General features: G+C 40.4%; 1 protein-coding gene across 1 annotated transcript in view; it reads left to right on the top strand.

Annotated features, from left to right (window-relative positions):
• st6gal2a (ST6 beta-galactosamide alpha-2,6-sialyltranferase 2a) overlaps nt 1-17399 on the top strand; it is a 138437-nt gene that overhangs the window by 82233 nt on the left and 38805 nt on the right. The window contains exon 5 of the mRNA XM_057851664.1: nt 3476-3571. Within this exon, the coding sequence (XP_057707647.1) occupies nt 3476-3571 (96 nt within the window). The remainder of the gene's footprint in view (nt 1-3475; nt 3572-17399) is intronic.

The following is a 17399-nucleotide window of genomic DNA, read 5'->3' as shown; positions in this document are numbered from 1 at the left end:
ATTTTGCAAATACAGTACATTCAGATAAAATGACAACTTTTTCTTGTGATTTTAATAGTTCATTGTAAAGGCATTTATTTTTTTTGTTTCTGAACATTTGACTGGAGACCATTCTTCTGTTTTGTTTATATAGCTATTATACTGTACGATGAAAAAGTATCTGAACCTTTTGGAATTTCTCACATTTCTTCATAAAATCACCATCAAATGTGATCTGATTTTTGTCAAAATCACACAGATGAAAATACAGTGTCTGCTTTAACTAAAACCACCCAAATATTCATAGGTTTTCATATTTTAATGAGGATAGCATGCAAACAATGACAGAATAGGGGAAAATAAGTAAGTGAACCCTCTGCCTAAGGAGACTGAACGAGTTTTGACTCGGGCTCTCAAACGATTAAAATTTTGAATCGAGTTAATCACAGCTTAAAAATGAATGAATCGTAATTAATCGCAATTCAAACCATCTATAAAATATGCCATATTTTTCTGTAAATTATTGTTGGAATGGAAAGATATGAGACACGACGGATATATACGTTCAACATACTGTACATAAGTACTGTATTTGTTTATTATAACAATAAATCAACAAAATGGCATTAACATTAATGTTCTGTTAAAGCGATCCATGGATAGAAAGACTTGTAGTTCCTAAAAGATAAATGTTAGTACAAGTTATAGAAATTTTATATTATAACCCCTCTTAATGTTTTCGTTTTAATAAATTTTGTAATATTTTCAATCAAAAAATAAACTAGTCGCTCGCCATTGTTGATGTCAATAATTACACAATACTCATGTTGCTTAAACCCATAAAATCAGTCGCACTCAAGCGCCAGCAGAAGGCGACAAAACACAAGTAACAAGTGGCCATGGCACTGTGCTGTCATTTTAATCTGTTTGAGCGGGGCATGTGCGTTAATTGCGTCAAATATTTTAACGTGATTCATTTAAAAAAATTAATTACCGCCCGTTAACGCGATTATTTTGACAGCCCTAGTTATGACCAATTTTTACCAAACAATTTAATTCAGGTGTGTGCCCAATCACAGATGAGTGGTTTAAAGCTACTCTGCCCACTGTAAAACACACACCTGGTAAGAATTGTCTTGATGAGAAGCATTGTCTGATGTGCATAATGGCTCGGTCAAAAGAGCTGTCTGAACACCTATGATCAAAGATTTTTGATTTGTATAAAAGCTCGGAAAGGATACAAAATGTTAGGTCTAAACTTACTTGTATCTAGCAAAATAATAAAGACCTAGAGGAGAACGAAGACAAGGATCAGACAGGAGACGGAGATAAGGTTTTACGCTGACGGCCGTCAGGAGGAAGGTTGATGCGGAGCGGGTGGCTCACAACAAGCTTCTCTGCCTCCAACCTGGGGACCGCGTCTTTTATTGAGAACAGCAACCAGAATGAAACATTATGGTGACGTCTACTGAAAAAAGAAACATTATGGTGACGTCTACTGAAAACAGAAACATTATGGTGACGTCAACTGAAAACAGAAACATTATGACTCTTTTCATTGTGTAAGCACTAAAGCACAAGCGAATAGACTGTTACATGAGAAAACATAATCATAACACCTAGTTTCAAACACACATAATTGGTTTAAATACTGTTAGTGTGCAAAAGCATTAAAGCACATCTTACACAAAACCATCTCTAAAAGTCTGGATGTTCATCAATCGACAGAGAGGTTTTCTACAAAGGGAGAGAGTTTGGCACTGCTGCTTCTCTCCCAGTTCAGCGCAGAATACTCAGAGGTAAAAATGAACACTAGAGTGTCTGCTAAAGACTTACAGAAATGATGAATGACTCCACGGAGGAAGCCACCGCTGTCTGAAAAAAACATTGTTGCTCGTTTAATGCTCGCAAAAAGGCAGTTGGACGCGCCACAGACTGCTCCAGTTGAATTGTTTGGGAGTAACACACATCGTCATGTGTGGAGAAAAAATGGAACAGCTCACCAACATCAACACCTCTGTCGCGGCAAAGTTGGCAAAGTTGAGGTGGACCAAAGTGCGACCAGGAAACGGAAGTGGAATGAAGGGTTTTTATTGAACTATGGCTTTGGCTGCGGCTGTGGCTCAGGCTGTGGCTGCGAGGGCTTGATGGGTGGCTGTGCTGATGGCAAAGAACAAGATTAGTCAAGAGATCTATGAGCAATTGTCAAAAACTACAGGGGTAGTTGGCCGATGTGCCACTGGTGATTGGCAGAATCATCTGGCACCTGCTTGTTGCCCAGGCCGCTCCTTAAAAGCAGTGTTGATTGCGATGAGCTGCAGGTGCACTCCCATGTCTGCCACACCCAGCCAGCAATAAAAGCCAGTAGAGGGGAGTGTGGGCTACGACCACCACAACCTCATCCCCACCGTGAAGCATGGTTGAGGGAGCATCATGATTTGGGGCTGTTTTGCTACCTCAGGGCCTGGACAATTTGCAATCATTTATGGAAGACCTGAGGCCATCTATCAGACAGTTGAAGCTAAAAAGAGGATGGATGCTGCAAAAAGACAATAATCCAAAACACAGAAGTAAATCAACTTCAGAAAGGTTTCAGAAGAACAAGTTGTACGCCAAGACTAAGTCCAGACTTCAACCACTTGAACCCCATTGAGATACTGTGGCATGACCTAAAGACAGCGATTCATGCCAGACATCCCAGGAATCTGACTGAACTACAGCAGTTTTGTTGAGAAGAATGGGCCAGGATCAGTCCTGATTGATGTGCCAGACTGATCTGCTGCTACAGGAAGCGTCTGGTTGAAGTTTTGCTGCCAAAGGGGGGGGGGCACAAAATATTAAATGAGATGGTTCACTTACTTATTTTCCCCCCTTCTGTCATTGTTCGCATACTATCCTCATTAAAATATGAAAACCTATAAATGCTTGGGTGGTTTTAGTTAAAGCAGACACTTTATTTTCATCTGTGTGGTTTTGACAAAGATCAGATCACATTTGATGGTGATTTTGTGCAGAAATGTGAGTAATTCCAAAAGGCTCAGATACTTTTTCATACCACTGTATATACCAGTGGTCTCAAACCGGTCCTCAAAGGGCCGCAGGGGGTACTGGATTTCATTCCAACCAAACGAGACAAATACCTTTTCACCAATCTGGTTTCTTACAAGTGTAATCAGTTGATTGCAATCAGGTGCTGCTTATGTTAGTAGAAACCTCATTGGTTGAACTGTTTGTGCTGGATCTGTTGGAACAAAAACCAGGACCCACTGCGGCCCTTTGTGGAGTCGGTTTGAGACCGCTGGTATATACAGTATTTAGTCAACCACCTATTGTGCAAGGTCTCCCTCTTAAAAAAATGAGAGAGGCCTGTGATTTTCATCATAGGTATAGCTCAACTATGACAGATAGAATGCGGGGGGAAAAAATCCCAAAAATTACTTTGTCTAAATTTTTAAAGAATTTAATTGCAAATATAACTGTCCCATCTTTTCTACAGATTGTGGCAAGTCCAGAGTTCAAGACCAGTTCTCTTTACAAGAATGTAACCTTGGTGGCCTGGGACCCGCCACCTTACACGCTCAACCTGCACGAGGTTTGCTTCAGTGATTTCAATTAGTGTATATCACCATCACCAAACTATTTACAGTATCTCCTTTGATTTTTTGAGTTGAAATTTCGGCACAAAGTCTATTTACATTATGTATTCTTCTGTAGTATGTTCCGTATCTATGTATGTGTGTTTGATGTCAAGCTGACAGGATTTTTTCAGGTTCTTATCACGTCCCACATGGGCTTCACCCCATTCCTTTACCTAATGTATTTAATGTCAGCTTGCATTTATCAAAACACGTATGACTTTGTTCTGCCCTTTAAAGTATCACATTCATGTTTACATAGTAATGTTACACCAAGAAAAGTTTAATAATAAAATGAAATAATACACAATTCGATCAATTATTATACTACTTTTATTAACCCTTTAACACCTAAGCCTATTTTGGCCGAATTTGCATGCATTTGATGTTGCCTTTATATTTCAAAGAAAAAATTGTTCTCAATGGCCAAGTTGGGTCCCTTTTTTAAGGGCACTTTGAACTTCATGTCCAAACTGTTGTTTTCTTTACTGAGCAATTATAATCCACATTTTGGACCCAAAAAGACAAAAAAAAAAACCAAAATATTTTTTCAAAATTTGTAATGTTGATGTCCCATTGACAACCAAACATGCTCGACCAACCGTTTTGAAGCTTGATAATATTTACCGTAATTTCCCGAATATAACACGCACTTTTTTTCCCCAAAATCAACTTGTAAACTCATGGTGCGCATTATAAACGGGTACATGGATGGAGACAGAAATATATATGTATTACATATATATATAAACCGATTTTTTTTCATTGACACGGCCACGTTGTGTTGAAGAAACGTATGCGGCGACCCGTTGCCGACCATTACGGTACGTGACGTCACCATTTTGTTTCGGTAATACTTCACACTAATCGGCCGAATGATTTCGTCTGTGTTAAATTCTGCTTTTTTCACTCTTCATAAAGCACAGAATTTAGTTTCTTGAACTCATTTGAGTCGACGTTTATTGCAGCTCCACAATTCGGAGCATAACAAATGTAAGGACACACACTTCCTGTGTCCGTCAACTATATCCGTCCCTCGGGAAACTCAAACCCAAATAACAATAGTTCAGTAGTTTTACCGTATCAATCCATGGAAGAAACATTTATTCATCATGAGGAAACGAGCAAGTTATACAGCAGCCTTTAAAAGAAAAGTCACATCCGTTTTGTTTTCTCCTAGATTCTGGTAAGTTGGAGAAGTTGTCAAATCATATTATTACCGTAAATATTGTCAGTTTACGGTAATGTTTTGAACTACCAATGTGCTATGCTTGTGCTGTGTTTCACCAGTCAGTAAAATGACATCTCTGTATCTGTACAAACGAGCTCTGTTTTCTTGTATTCTTCTATTTATTGGTGCTAAAATTAGGGTGCGCGTTATAAACGGGTATAATAATTTTCCCCAAATTTTACAAGTAAATTTGGGGTGCGCATTATACACGGGTGCGCCTTATATTCGGGAAATTACGGTATTCAACTTGTTAGGATAAACATTCAATATAAAAAAAAATAAGATTGAATAGTTTTATGTTTGACAATTCAACACAAACAGCAAGTATGGTCAGAGGCGGTTTTGGCCTTTACACATACTATGGTTAAAACAGGTTATATACAGTGCAAAATAGTGAGGAAAAAAAAAACATCTAACACAAAAAGGGTTTGGAGGATATCTCTTTGTGAAGTTAGGTATTATACCCATCACCATATCTAAAGTATATACGTACATGCAATCAAGCTTCTTGAACACTCATCTTTATAAAAATTGAAAAGATTATAGTGAAGAAAAAATATATATAACATTGAAAAAAAAAGTATTTTCAAAAATATTGACAAGTAGTTCAGTTCAATTCAAATTTTTCTGGCATATGACCGAATATTTTTTTTTTTTTTTGCGCACTCAATAAAGCTTCTGCATGAACAGGTCACAGAGCTGCGTCACACACAACGTCACACAGCCTACTCTTTCGCCATTTGCGCGCTGCTGTCACTTCTACTCGCTGAGACGCCGACTCATCCCAGGAAAACAACGACAAATATGGCTCATCTTCTTCCTTGAGTTAATGAAATAATGCATTAGCTTGCACTAAATTTAGTTTTAGATTCATTCTGCACGTTTCAAAGTCGCTTGCCCAATCCAACCGGTACAACACCGGCCGTTGCTTGCTTCGCATGCCTCCTTTTCCTTAGTTGGTGCCTCGCTCGGAAATTTATTAAAAATGTCCACATTCGGTTCGTCCTTCTTGACATCACAACGACTCGTGGGGTACGTAGTCTTTTGTGCTGCTTTCGGTTTTGAAAAAGGACAAGAAATGATGGAAATATGGAGATAGATACATGGTCCATGCAGCGTTTTAATGCATATTTATGAGTGCAATAAAACTACAAAACTCAAATGACATTATCTCACGTTTTTCTTGGTCGATTGACTTCAAATAAAAACTGGTGTGGACATCAACTTCCGCACTTTCAAATGAGACCAACCAGCGGCACGTGGGTGATGTAATTACAGCGTGACGAAGCTTCAAATACGACATGCGTAAACGCGTTGCTGCCGACACGTTCGGTGTTAAAGGGTTAATTAGCATGTTATTTAGGACATTTGTTGTAGAGTATATTGTTAGTATATCTGTCTTGGTTTCTGAATCGTAGCCCCTGAATCGTAATCGAATCGTTAGGTGCCCCAAGAGTCCCACCTCTAGTGTTTACTAACTGTTAATTTTGCATAAATGCAAAATCAGATTGGAGATATTGCCTCCTTGGCAGCCATCCGCCGCAAACAAGTTTTACATGTCGGTTGGCCCTCCTCATCTAAGCCACAACCGTCTATAACTTCTGTAGCTGAACTATTCAAATGGCAGAGATTTTTTTCTTTCTTCGATGGGGGAAAAAGTTCAGGAGTTTCACCTCCTCCAGCCACGATTTTTTTTTCTTCGATAGGGGAAAAAGTTCAGGAGTTTCACCTCCTCCACCCATCGTGTAGCATAGCTGACTCACTGACACTAGGCAACAACCGTTGGGGTAGGGTTGAGCCTTGCAGCTGATAGCAAGGGATTTCTCCTTCCATTTTTGGGACACAAAAAAATCGTTAATACTGTATGACACAAATTTTTTGCAGTTTTGAAACCTTCACGTTTTTAGACCACGGCACATATCTACTATGGAGTAGTTGCAACTTGAAAATAACGTCCCAAAAACATAAACAAACTATCAACTGAGTCATTAGTTAGTAAGTTACTAATAGCTTGTTATTGGTACTGTATTTTCTGCACTATAATGGGCACCTTCAATGAATGGCCTATTTTAAACTTTCATACATAGGGTGCACTGCATTGTAAGGCGCAGTGGTAGTAGTATTAGTATTGGGGACTGTAAGGGACTGTAATGCCATGATTAACCAATATTCAACCTAGAGCAGGGCGGTAAACCAAAAATTTACCGGTACCGAAATTCTTCACGATGACCTACGTAATTTTGACCATGACGGTGAATTCGGTAATTTAATAAAACAAGAAAATATAGTCTTTTCATCCCGCTTTGACTCTGTGTTGTTCAGCTATGTTCATTCCCCTTTAAGAAAGCAGACAGTGTGCTTACGTATGGAGTCACGTGGTTATCAGGTAACCAAACAAACAAGAGTCCAGTAGGCTAACGCTAGTGGCTAATGCTATAAGCAAACGTGATGGAGTGTGGCTTGAGGGAGGTTCGCCAAACATCCACCCGACATTAAATAGACTCTTGGCGGCATCCAGACGGGCTTTCACCCGCTGTCCTCCCTTGTTCTCACGATTTCCAAAGAGGATGCTTTCAATGCTTTCTACTGGTCGCCAAGCCACAGGCTAACGCTAGTGGCTAACGCTAGCGGCTAACGCTACAAGCAAACGTGATGGAGTGTGGCTTAAGGGAGGTTCGCCAAACTTTCACCCGACATTAAATAGACTCTTGGCGGCATCCAGACGGGCTTTCACCCGCTCTCCTCCCTTGTTCTCATGATTTCCAAAGGGGATGCTTTCAATGCCTTCTACTGGTACCCAAGCCACAGGCTAACGCAGGGGTGGGCAAACCGGTCCTCGAGGGCCGCAGTGGGTCCTGGCCTTTGTTCCAACTGATTCAGCATACACAGTATAACCAATGAGGTCTCAGTGGAAACAAGGAGCACCTGACTGCAATCAACTGATTACACTTGTAAGAAACCAGATTGGTGAAAGGCTGTCCTCATGATGGGTATGAACAAAAACCCGCACCCACTGCGGCCCTTTGTGGAATTAATTGCCCACCCCTGGGCTAACGCTAGCGGTTAATGCTACAAATTAACGTAATGGAGTCGGATAGCGGCTCTAACCTTGTCGAAACAGCTGAACTTAATTAGTGGATTGGGCACGGACTGCATCTAGAAATTAGTATGTCTGTGTGTGATTTTTCTGATAGCTTTTGTGATGGTAAAGCATTCAGCATAAAGTACAACCCAACAGTGAAAATTATAATACGACCGTTTAATGGCCCCAGCTACTTTTCTGTATGTGCTTAATTCTGTGTCATTAGATCAATGCAGCTTTAATGTGTGTGTGTGTGTGTCTGTGTGGGGGTTCATGTGTGCTTGAATGTATTAAAAAATGCACTGGGGGAAAAAAACCTGAAATCTTGTGGTAAACACTTGTGTTGAGTAATTGTCACAGCAGCCATTAACAATAAGTTGTCTTTTTGAAGTGTACTGTTTAAGCTGTAAGTCATTTGTGTTACAATGACATATTTGCACAGGCATATTGATTTTGACAATGTACATTGTTCAAGCCATACAAGCTGTTATAAATGTTCAAACTTCAATTCATATTGTTTACAATACCTTTTTATATACTTAATATTTAGACTGCATGTACAATTGTTAAACATATTATATTGAAATCTAGTAAATAAATCAACAAACGGTTAATCTGTATTTCATGCATTGATTGAGATTTTCAAATTATATAACAGTCCGCTTGGGCGAATTTTTCGTCATTTATCGTTATCGAGGTAAGTCTGCAATTTACCGTGATACGTGCTTAAGGCCATATCGCCCAGCCCTAATTCAACCATATATAAGGCGCACTGTCTGCCTTTGAGAAAATTGAAGGCTTTAAGGCAGGAGTCGGGAACCTATGGCTCGCGAGCCAGATATGGCTCTTTTGATGGCTGCATCTGGCTCGCAGACAAATCTTTAGCTATTAAAAAAAAAAAAAACAGTTTCGTTATGTAATGGGAAGGGCTCTAGGACCTGGGGGGAAACCTGGCGGGCGTAAGAGCCACAGGGGAAGCGTTAAAAATAGCAACCAGTAAAGGGCCCTCACATGTTTTCCATTAGCAAACTAGTGACCAGGTGACATTCGGGACACTACAGGTGTGGCAGTGGAGAACGTCTGAAGTCTGATGATGCGTGTGGCAGTCGGTTGAAATCATAGCTATGGATCTGTAGCGTGGTGCAGACAGAAATTAAATGCTTCAGTCTGTTGCTACACATTTAATTTTGCTTTATTTTCATTTTTCTTGTACAGCTGAAACAAGAAAAAAACAACGTCCTTCTCGCATTGCTGCACACACACGGCTCATTTCTTATTCACTCTGAAATGTGGATTCTTACATAATCAATAAACAAATACTAGTTTTTGTGACAAAACTTTTAACTTCTGCATTTTTGACACTACTAGCATTCACTCGTCGTCCGCTCGCCATTACGGACACATCTGCAGTCACACATAAACATACTGTAATAGCCCAGAATGGGGAAATAGGAAGGAGAGGAGTCGGTGATGACTTTCCCACTTTATTGTGGCAACCATAGAAATAATAAACAAAATAACGGGCATCCGCAACATGCTAACTACGCTCTCACGCCGTACGCTCTCTCCTCCTTGCTTCCCGCTACGTCACTACTCTGCCGTCTGATGGCCTCTTCAAGGGCCCACAAATAGTTATGGACATTACAATACTTAACGATTAACATATTTCTGAACTATATTAACACACAGCACACATCACAATCATCATAAAATAAAGCAATCCGCTAATATACACAGTCAAATTATACTATTTTTCTCACCTCAAACAAGAAAAAAATACTAGTTTACAATGTCCGCCTCACATTGGTCTAAAATGTGAACATTTATAGCCCATGCAAGCCACGTAGCGAACGCCTCCCCCCTGCTGGTTTAAAACCGTAAGTACAACGGTCTATCTGTGGACACAAAATATTAAAATAACTATTTTAATACTATTTAATAATTGTTATTTAATTTATTATCATTTATAAAAGTTATTAAAAAGAATTCAGAGACTTATTGTACTGTAAAAGTGTTGAAATTACATAAAATGCACATATTACTTGTATTTTTAGTTTTAAACATATTGTATGGCTCTCACAGAATTACATTTAAAAATATGTGGTGTTCATGGCTCTCTCAGCCAAAAAGGTTCCCAATCCCTGCTTTAAGGTGTGCCTTATAGCAGTGTTTTTCAACCTTTTTGAGCCGCGGCACACTTTTTACATTGACAAAATTCTGGGGCACACCACCAACCATAATGACACAAAATGAAACTCTATAGCCTTACACAGTACATATTATAGAACACAGTTAGAAATATAGTTAATAAAAGCTTCTAAACTCACTCAGTGTGACCCCTGGGCCTGTTTAGATGAACACAAGGATGATATTCTGGCAGGAACTGTAGAAAGACATACACGGAGCTCTTCCTCAACAGCTCTCAGTCTCTCTCTGTTTTTAGTTTTTATCACGGTCAGGCTTGAAAAGCTCAACTCACATAGATATGTTGTGGAAAATGGGAGCAATGTTGAAACAGCTTTGTTGGCCAGAATGGGGAACTCCTTGGCAGCAGTTAACCAAAAACTGTCCAAAGGAAGATCAGCAAAGTTTAGCTTCAAACCACGATTTTGTTTCAGTTCAATGAGTTGCTCTTGCTCCTGTAAAGTCATGTCCATTCCAACAACTGATGCTGAGCTGTATGGGTCCCTCACCCAGTCGAGATGTTCTGTGCAGGCTGAGGGGAAATAAAATGACAACTTCTCCTGAAGCGTTTTCAAATGTGTGCCTATCACCTCGCACAGTGCAGCAGTGTTGACATCGCTCCGTTTCTCGGTGAGTGGGAACATCCCTAGGTTGCCACGCTGCACATGTTGTTGCCAGAGCTGTACCTTTAAACGGAATCCATTCATTTTATCTGTGCTTGTAAGCAGGTTTTCATTCCGGCCTTGCATCCGTGTGTTCAGTTCATTCAGATGATGAAATATATCAGCCAGGTATGCCAGTTTTGCACACCACTCATCAGTTGCAAGCAGCTTTGAGCAATCAGGCCTCTCATTTATCAGAAATAGTTTAAGTTCCTCTCGCAGCTCATACACACGGGCCAGCACCTTGCCGCGCGACAACCATCGGACCTCCGTATGAAGCAATAACGTTTTATGCTCCGCTCCCATTTCCTCACACAAAGATGCAAACATGCGACTTTTCAAAGGTCGTGACTTCACAAAGTTCACTATACGCACAACATCATCCAACACATGAGCCAGGTCTGCTGGTAAGGTCTTTGCAATGAGAGCCTCACGGTAGCTAGCTTTAAGGGCTCTCTCATTTACCGTTGTGGTTTTCCTCAAAAAAGTTGCCTGTTTCTCTGTGTTTTTAAGTAAGCGTACAAAGTAATCCACCGGCTTGTCTTGAAGGGACGGGTGTTTTGTTTGTAGATGCCGTTTAAGCTTGCTGGGCACCATGCCGCTGTTAGCTAGCTTCTCGCCACACACCAGGCATAATGGCGACGGTGCCGTTGCATCCCCGGTGAAAGTGAATCCAAATGACAGGTAGCTTTCACTGTAAAGCCTTGAGCTAACCATCTTGTCTTTCTTCTGTTGTCCACCACGCATACTAGGGCCTTCGTCTGGGTCAGCATTTTGTCCAGAGCCCTGCTCAGAGTTTGCATTTCTCCTTCTTAGAAACTTCTCCATCACTGTCACTGTCGCTGTAATCCGTCATGCACAGGTCTAATTCTATTGTCTTTTTACAGTCAATTCGCCGTCTGCTGCCACCTGCTGACGTAGAAGAGTATTACTCTGCCACTTACTCGCAGCACAGACACTCTTCAATGGCACAATGGTACAATATTATTTGCGGATAATTAATTTTCAAACCTCTAATGATTATTTAAGTGAAATTTAATAATTTCCCGCGGCACACCTGACGGTCTCTCACGGCACACCAGTGTACCGCGGCACACAGGTTGAAAAACACTGCCTTATAGTGCAGAAAATACTGTATATTACTAATTTATAAGGTGTAGGTAGAAATGATTGCGATACAGTTACAATTCATCATCATTATGACTGCTTAACAAACTGTTAAACACTTAACAAGTCAACAAAAAATCATGTACTAACAGTTTACTAATGATCTATTAAGTAGCTATAATGGATAGTTATTTTAAAGTGTTACCTATGTTTTTTATATATATAATATATATATATATATATATATATATATATATAATCTTTATTCTCATGAATTACTAGTAGGGTTATTCATGTAGTAATCGGGATTTTTACTGCTTTTGTGCAGTTGGAGCCTCATGAGTATGACAGAATCTTTTGGTAAAAAGAAAAATGGCATTTTGATAACATCATTCTGCCTCACCTTGCACCTGACCTTCCCTGGCAGACTACTGTTGCTCTTTTCTTTCATTATCTCATTTAATGTGCCACAAAAAGATCGCTTCGCTGCTCAAATTTGCTGCGTTCATCACATTTAAGTCATTGGGCAGTGAATACATCGGCTTCCAAGACTCTAAAGTGGCCATCTTTGAGTGACAGAGGAATTTTATGATACCGTAATTTGTGCTGAGTGCTAGCTGTTACATTCAGTAAAGTCCTAGCTAACCCTAAGTTCACTATTTTAACAACATTTTTCACACAGGCATTTTGACATACTAAAATGGCTAATGGCTAATATTTAAACAATTATATTTGATGAGGCTCTGGATAAAGTATATTGGTCTGTGAAATGCAAGACAAAAATGAAAAATGAGGTGTCTAAAATATGTACTGTGGTATCTCAAGATAGGAAATTAATTTGTTCCGCTGTGGCTTTCGTATCATGATTTTTTTCATATGGTGAAATGCATTTTACATGTAAATTGCCTAATTCGTTCCAAGCTCTACTAAAACACCACATTAACTTTTATAATCAGGGTGAAACCAGAATAAAACAAAAGCCAAACACATCTGAATTATAAAATATAATCAACCTAACCGTTAAAACCTGTCATGAGAGAGATAATAGAATATGATTTGAAGAAAAAACATGCAAATTTGGAAGCTTATCTATCGAGCGAAGTGATGTCTGAAAGTGATATTATGATATCTTATGGCACTGTCATGTCCTCTGATTGCCTGTCTTTAATTGTAATTCTTAGTCGCCCCCTTGTGGCACTTAAGTGTAACTAGTTTGTTAGGTTCTAGGTAATTCTACAGATGTTATCACATGAGTACTCGAGCTCATAGTAAACACAGAGTGCTAAAAGACAAGCTAACTTTGAAAGCTCTCGTATCATTGCAGTTCTTCCTATTTCATCTCGCTGTAAGTTAAATGCAAATGCTACAAGTTACATTTAGTGTGTAATGATTAGAGTTGGAATCTTTTGGGCACCTAACGATCCAATTTCGATTACGATTCAGAGGCTACGATTCGATTATAAATCGATTATTGATGACACCCCCCCCCCCCCCCCCCCCCGCTATTAGCTTAGTTACAAAAACTGTAAAGAAAAAAAAAAAAAAAGAAAGCCTCGCAGGCTTAAATAAACGACTATTTCTATTGTACTCGACTGAGTTTCTATGCTGAAATATTAACAGACCGCCGACATTTCTTCTTCTGGTTTGGTTTTCCTCCATATGAAAAAGCTGCCCCGGCATTGGTTAAGAGCGGCTATTGGTCCGCTTTCATTGGTGTAGAGCAGGCCAATAGCAATAGCTGCTTGGCATGCAAAGTGATCACATGTGATCACACAACACAGAGTGTAGTGAGTGTCAGGAGAAAGAAGGCTGCTTTCAAGTAATACCGGTAAATGGTATCGGCACGTTATTTGTTGGTGTCACCGATACCAACATTTTAGTGCCGGATCGGCCTCCCACCGATACTGGTATCGTGATCGGTGCAACATTACTTGGAACGGAACTGGTTCGTAACGCGGGGACTACCTGTATTACTAATTTTAGGAAAGCCAGCATACTTTGTTTGTTTTGACTGGTCCTAAGTTCGCGACACTTATATACTATGTGCTCATTCTGTGTAATATCGCATTTAGTATTTTGGGCAGTCTGTCCAAAAAGTGTGCTGAAATGACCTAGATGCAATTAACTCATTCACTCCCAGCCATTTTCACTGGTGCAACCCCCTTCGCTCCCGGCCATTTTACTGGATTTTAACTGATTTTGCAAGGCCCACAGAAAATTCTGTTCTATTGCTATATAAACATGGAACCCAACAAAAGAAAGATCAGACTCTCTTCTTTCAGCAGGAAAACAAGTTAGTTCATATCTTTTTCCATTCCTCAGAAATCAGTATTAAGAAAATAGCTTAGTTTGAGCAATTTTCCAATTTCTGATGAAAAAACTGAGAAATTGAGCTTTTTGTAAAAGCATACATTTCAAACATAATTTTGACTTTAACACAGCTATTTTTTGCTTTTGTGACATCCCAAACATCTGAATAATGTTTTCCTTCTACAAAATAACATAAACGACAAGACAAATAGAGCTTTTCATTGCAAAGTAACAATTTATTTACACATAACTAAACAATTAAACTGTTGAACTGTTTGCGCACATAACAATTTACTTGAACATAACACATAACTTTTGAACTGAACTATTGACACAACCACTTGTGTCAACACTGCGAGTGGATTCACACTCTGAAATTTATAGAAATATGTAATTACTGTATATGAAATATATACTATTGTATAAGTCAGCGATTTTTCAAGCTAAGATAAGCTAAGCTAGCAGCTACCTCCTTGTGTTGGTGGGTCCGGGGAAGGCTCTCGGCTGCTCCCAGTTGAATGAGATGGCTCCCAGTAATCTGATGAGGCCGGGTCAAGATCAGTCTCACTTTTTTCATCATCTTCATCGTTGGTTTCAACCTCGGGCTCAGGAGTACCGCGACGTGAGCTCCGCAGAACTCGTGTGGAACATGACTCTGTTGTGGCCGCGACTGTCTCGGCAGACGGGGTAAACTTTTCCCTCATCACCGTCTGTCTCATCAATATAGATTTTTTTTAATCTTTCTTTGACGATTGTGTCGTTTTCTTTCCAAAACACTCCTCCAGTGTCGTTTGCCTTTTTACATCGTTCTCCACACAAGGTCCCTCCAACTTCCGTTTCCTGACTATTTTTCTTTACTTCACTTCCTTTGATGGTCCTAGTTCTTACCAAACAGCTACTGCCCTCAGGTGGCCAGTTTTATTGATTTAAAATAGGTTTTACAATGGGTTTGCAAAATAACATAAACAACTAGACAAATAGAGCTTTTGATAGCAAAATAACAATTTATTTACACATAACTAAACTATTGAACTGAGAGATGACGCTGTTGTGGCTGCGACAGCTGGGGTAAACTTTTCCCCCATCGCCGCCCGTGTCATCAAGATGGATTTTTTTTGTCTTTTTTTGTGGTGACCACTGCCTCATGGCGGAGTTCGCCAAGGGAACTTGTGTTACTGGGGGGGGGTAACTGGTGTGGTCGTGCGCGTTTCCGGCTGAATCGCCGGACACTGGAGGGTGTGGTGGACGCGAGCGGCCGAGCACGGCAGCGTGGGCTCTGCTCGGCGAGCAGCACGGACTCAACAGCATCGTCCGCTGCACTGGTGGTCCCGGTCGTTCTGCTCAGTCGTCCAGCGCCTGGCATCCCGGGCGTCCTCCCGGTTGTTCTGCTCGGTTGTCCGCCGCCTGGCATCCTGGACGTCCATTCGGTCGTCTTCCGCCGGTGCCCCAGCTGTGCCGCCCGACCGTTCATTCCGTTGAGTCGGGTTGCGGGTCTTACTAGATGCGCTACTACCCTCCAGTGGCTACTTTTATTGCTTTAAAATGGAATTTCAGCATTGTGCTTTGGAGCTAAGTTGCATCAGAACCTAGAGATGTCTCTTGTGAAAAAAAAAAACGTAAAAGACGTATAAATACGCCTTTGGGACACTGAAACAATTAATAATAGAACGTATTTACAGTGCCCTCCATAATTATTGGCACCCCTGAAAAAGATGTGTTTTTTAGCTTCTAATATTTTTTTTCATTCAAATAATATGGGACCTTAATCCAACCTTCAATACAAGTGCATTCATTCAGTGGGTGAAAAATCTCACATAAAGAAAAAATTATTTGACATCAAATAATGTGTGTCACAATTATTAGCACCCCTGGTGTTAATACTTTGTACAACCCCCTTTTGCAATCAAAACAAGGTCTGGCGACTGAGATGGCCCTGGGAGTAGCTTGATTCTGTGTTTGGTGAACCATTTCTGTGTAGATTTGGCCATATGCTTAGGGTCATTGTCTTGCCGAAAGACCCAGTGACGACCCGTCTTCAGCTTTCGGGCAGAGGGCAACAGATTTTGATTTAAAATGTCCTGGTATTTCAAAGCATTCATGATGCCATGCACCCTAACAAGGTTCCCAGGGCCTGGAAGCGGGCCTGGCTTGGAAGCGAAACAGCCCCACAGCATCACTGACCCACCCCCATACTTCACAGTGGATATGAGGTGCTTTTCAGCATGCACATCTTTCGTGGCACACCAGACCCACTTAGAGTGTTTGTTGCCAAAAAGCTCCATCTTGGTCTCACACAAAAATACATCCGTTCCCAGGCTTCAACTGGGACCGTGTGCTTTGGTCAGATGAGACCAAGATTGAGCATTTTGGCAACAAACACTCTAAGTGGGTCTGGCGTGCCACGAAAGATGCGCATGCTGAAAAGCACCTCACACCCACTGTGAAGTATGGGGGTGGGTCAGTGATGCTGTGGGGTTGTTTCGCTTCCAAAGGCCCTAGGAACCTTGTTAGGGTGCATGGCATCATGAATGCTTTGATATACCAGGACATTTTAAATCAAAATCTGTTGCCCTCTGCCCGAAAGCTGAAGATGGGTCGTCACTGGGTCTTTCAGCAAGACAATGACCCTAAACATATGGCCAAATCTACACAGAAATGGTTCACCAGACACAAAATCAAGCTGTTCCCATGGCCATCTCAGTCCCCAGACCTTGTTTTGTTAGCCAAAGGGGGTTGTACAAAGTATTAACACCAGGGGTGCTCATAATTGTGAAACACATTATTTGATGTCAAATATTATTTTCTTTATGTGGGATTTTTCCCCACTGAATGAATGCACTTGTATTTAAGGTTGGATTTTTTCCTTTTTTTCATTAAGGTCCCATATTATTTGAATTAAAAAAATATATTAGAAGCTAAAAAACACATCTTTTTCTGGGGTGCCAATAATTATGGAGGGCACTGTATACGATTTTGGGAGCAAATGAGTTAAATGCAGTTCAGGCAGGACTTTTGTAATTGCTCGTTATTGTGACTCTCAAAATTACCCTTTCCAGCCAGCAGTGAAAAGCCCTGAAATTGTTTTGCTCAATCAATAAGTACTCACAATATTTGTTAGCAATTCAAAAATATTAGCACAAGCAGAAGGTTAAGTCCGCCGCTTCTTGTTTTGACTGTGCTTTGCAAAATAAATTGCACCGCAAGCCAGT

Source organism: Corythoichthys intestinalis, chromosome 12, assembly GCF_030265065.1.
Source record: "Corythoichthys intestinalis isolate RoL2023-P3 chromosome 12, ASM3026506v1, whole genome shotgun sequence".
NCBI lineage: Eukaryota > Metazoa > Chordata > Actinopteri > Syngnathiformes > Syngnathidae > Corythoichthys > Corythoichthys intestinalis.
The sequence above is the reverse complement of the archived record's forward strand: the minus strand, read 5'-3'. Positions and strand labels throughout refer to the sequence as shown.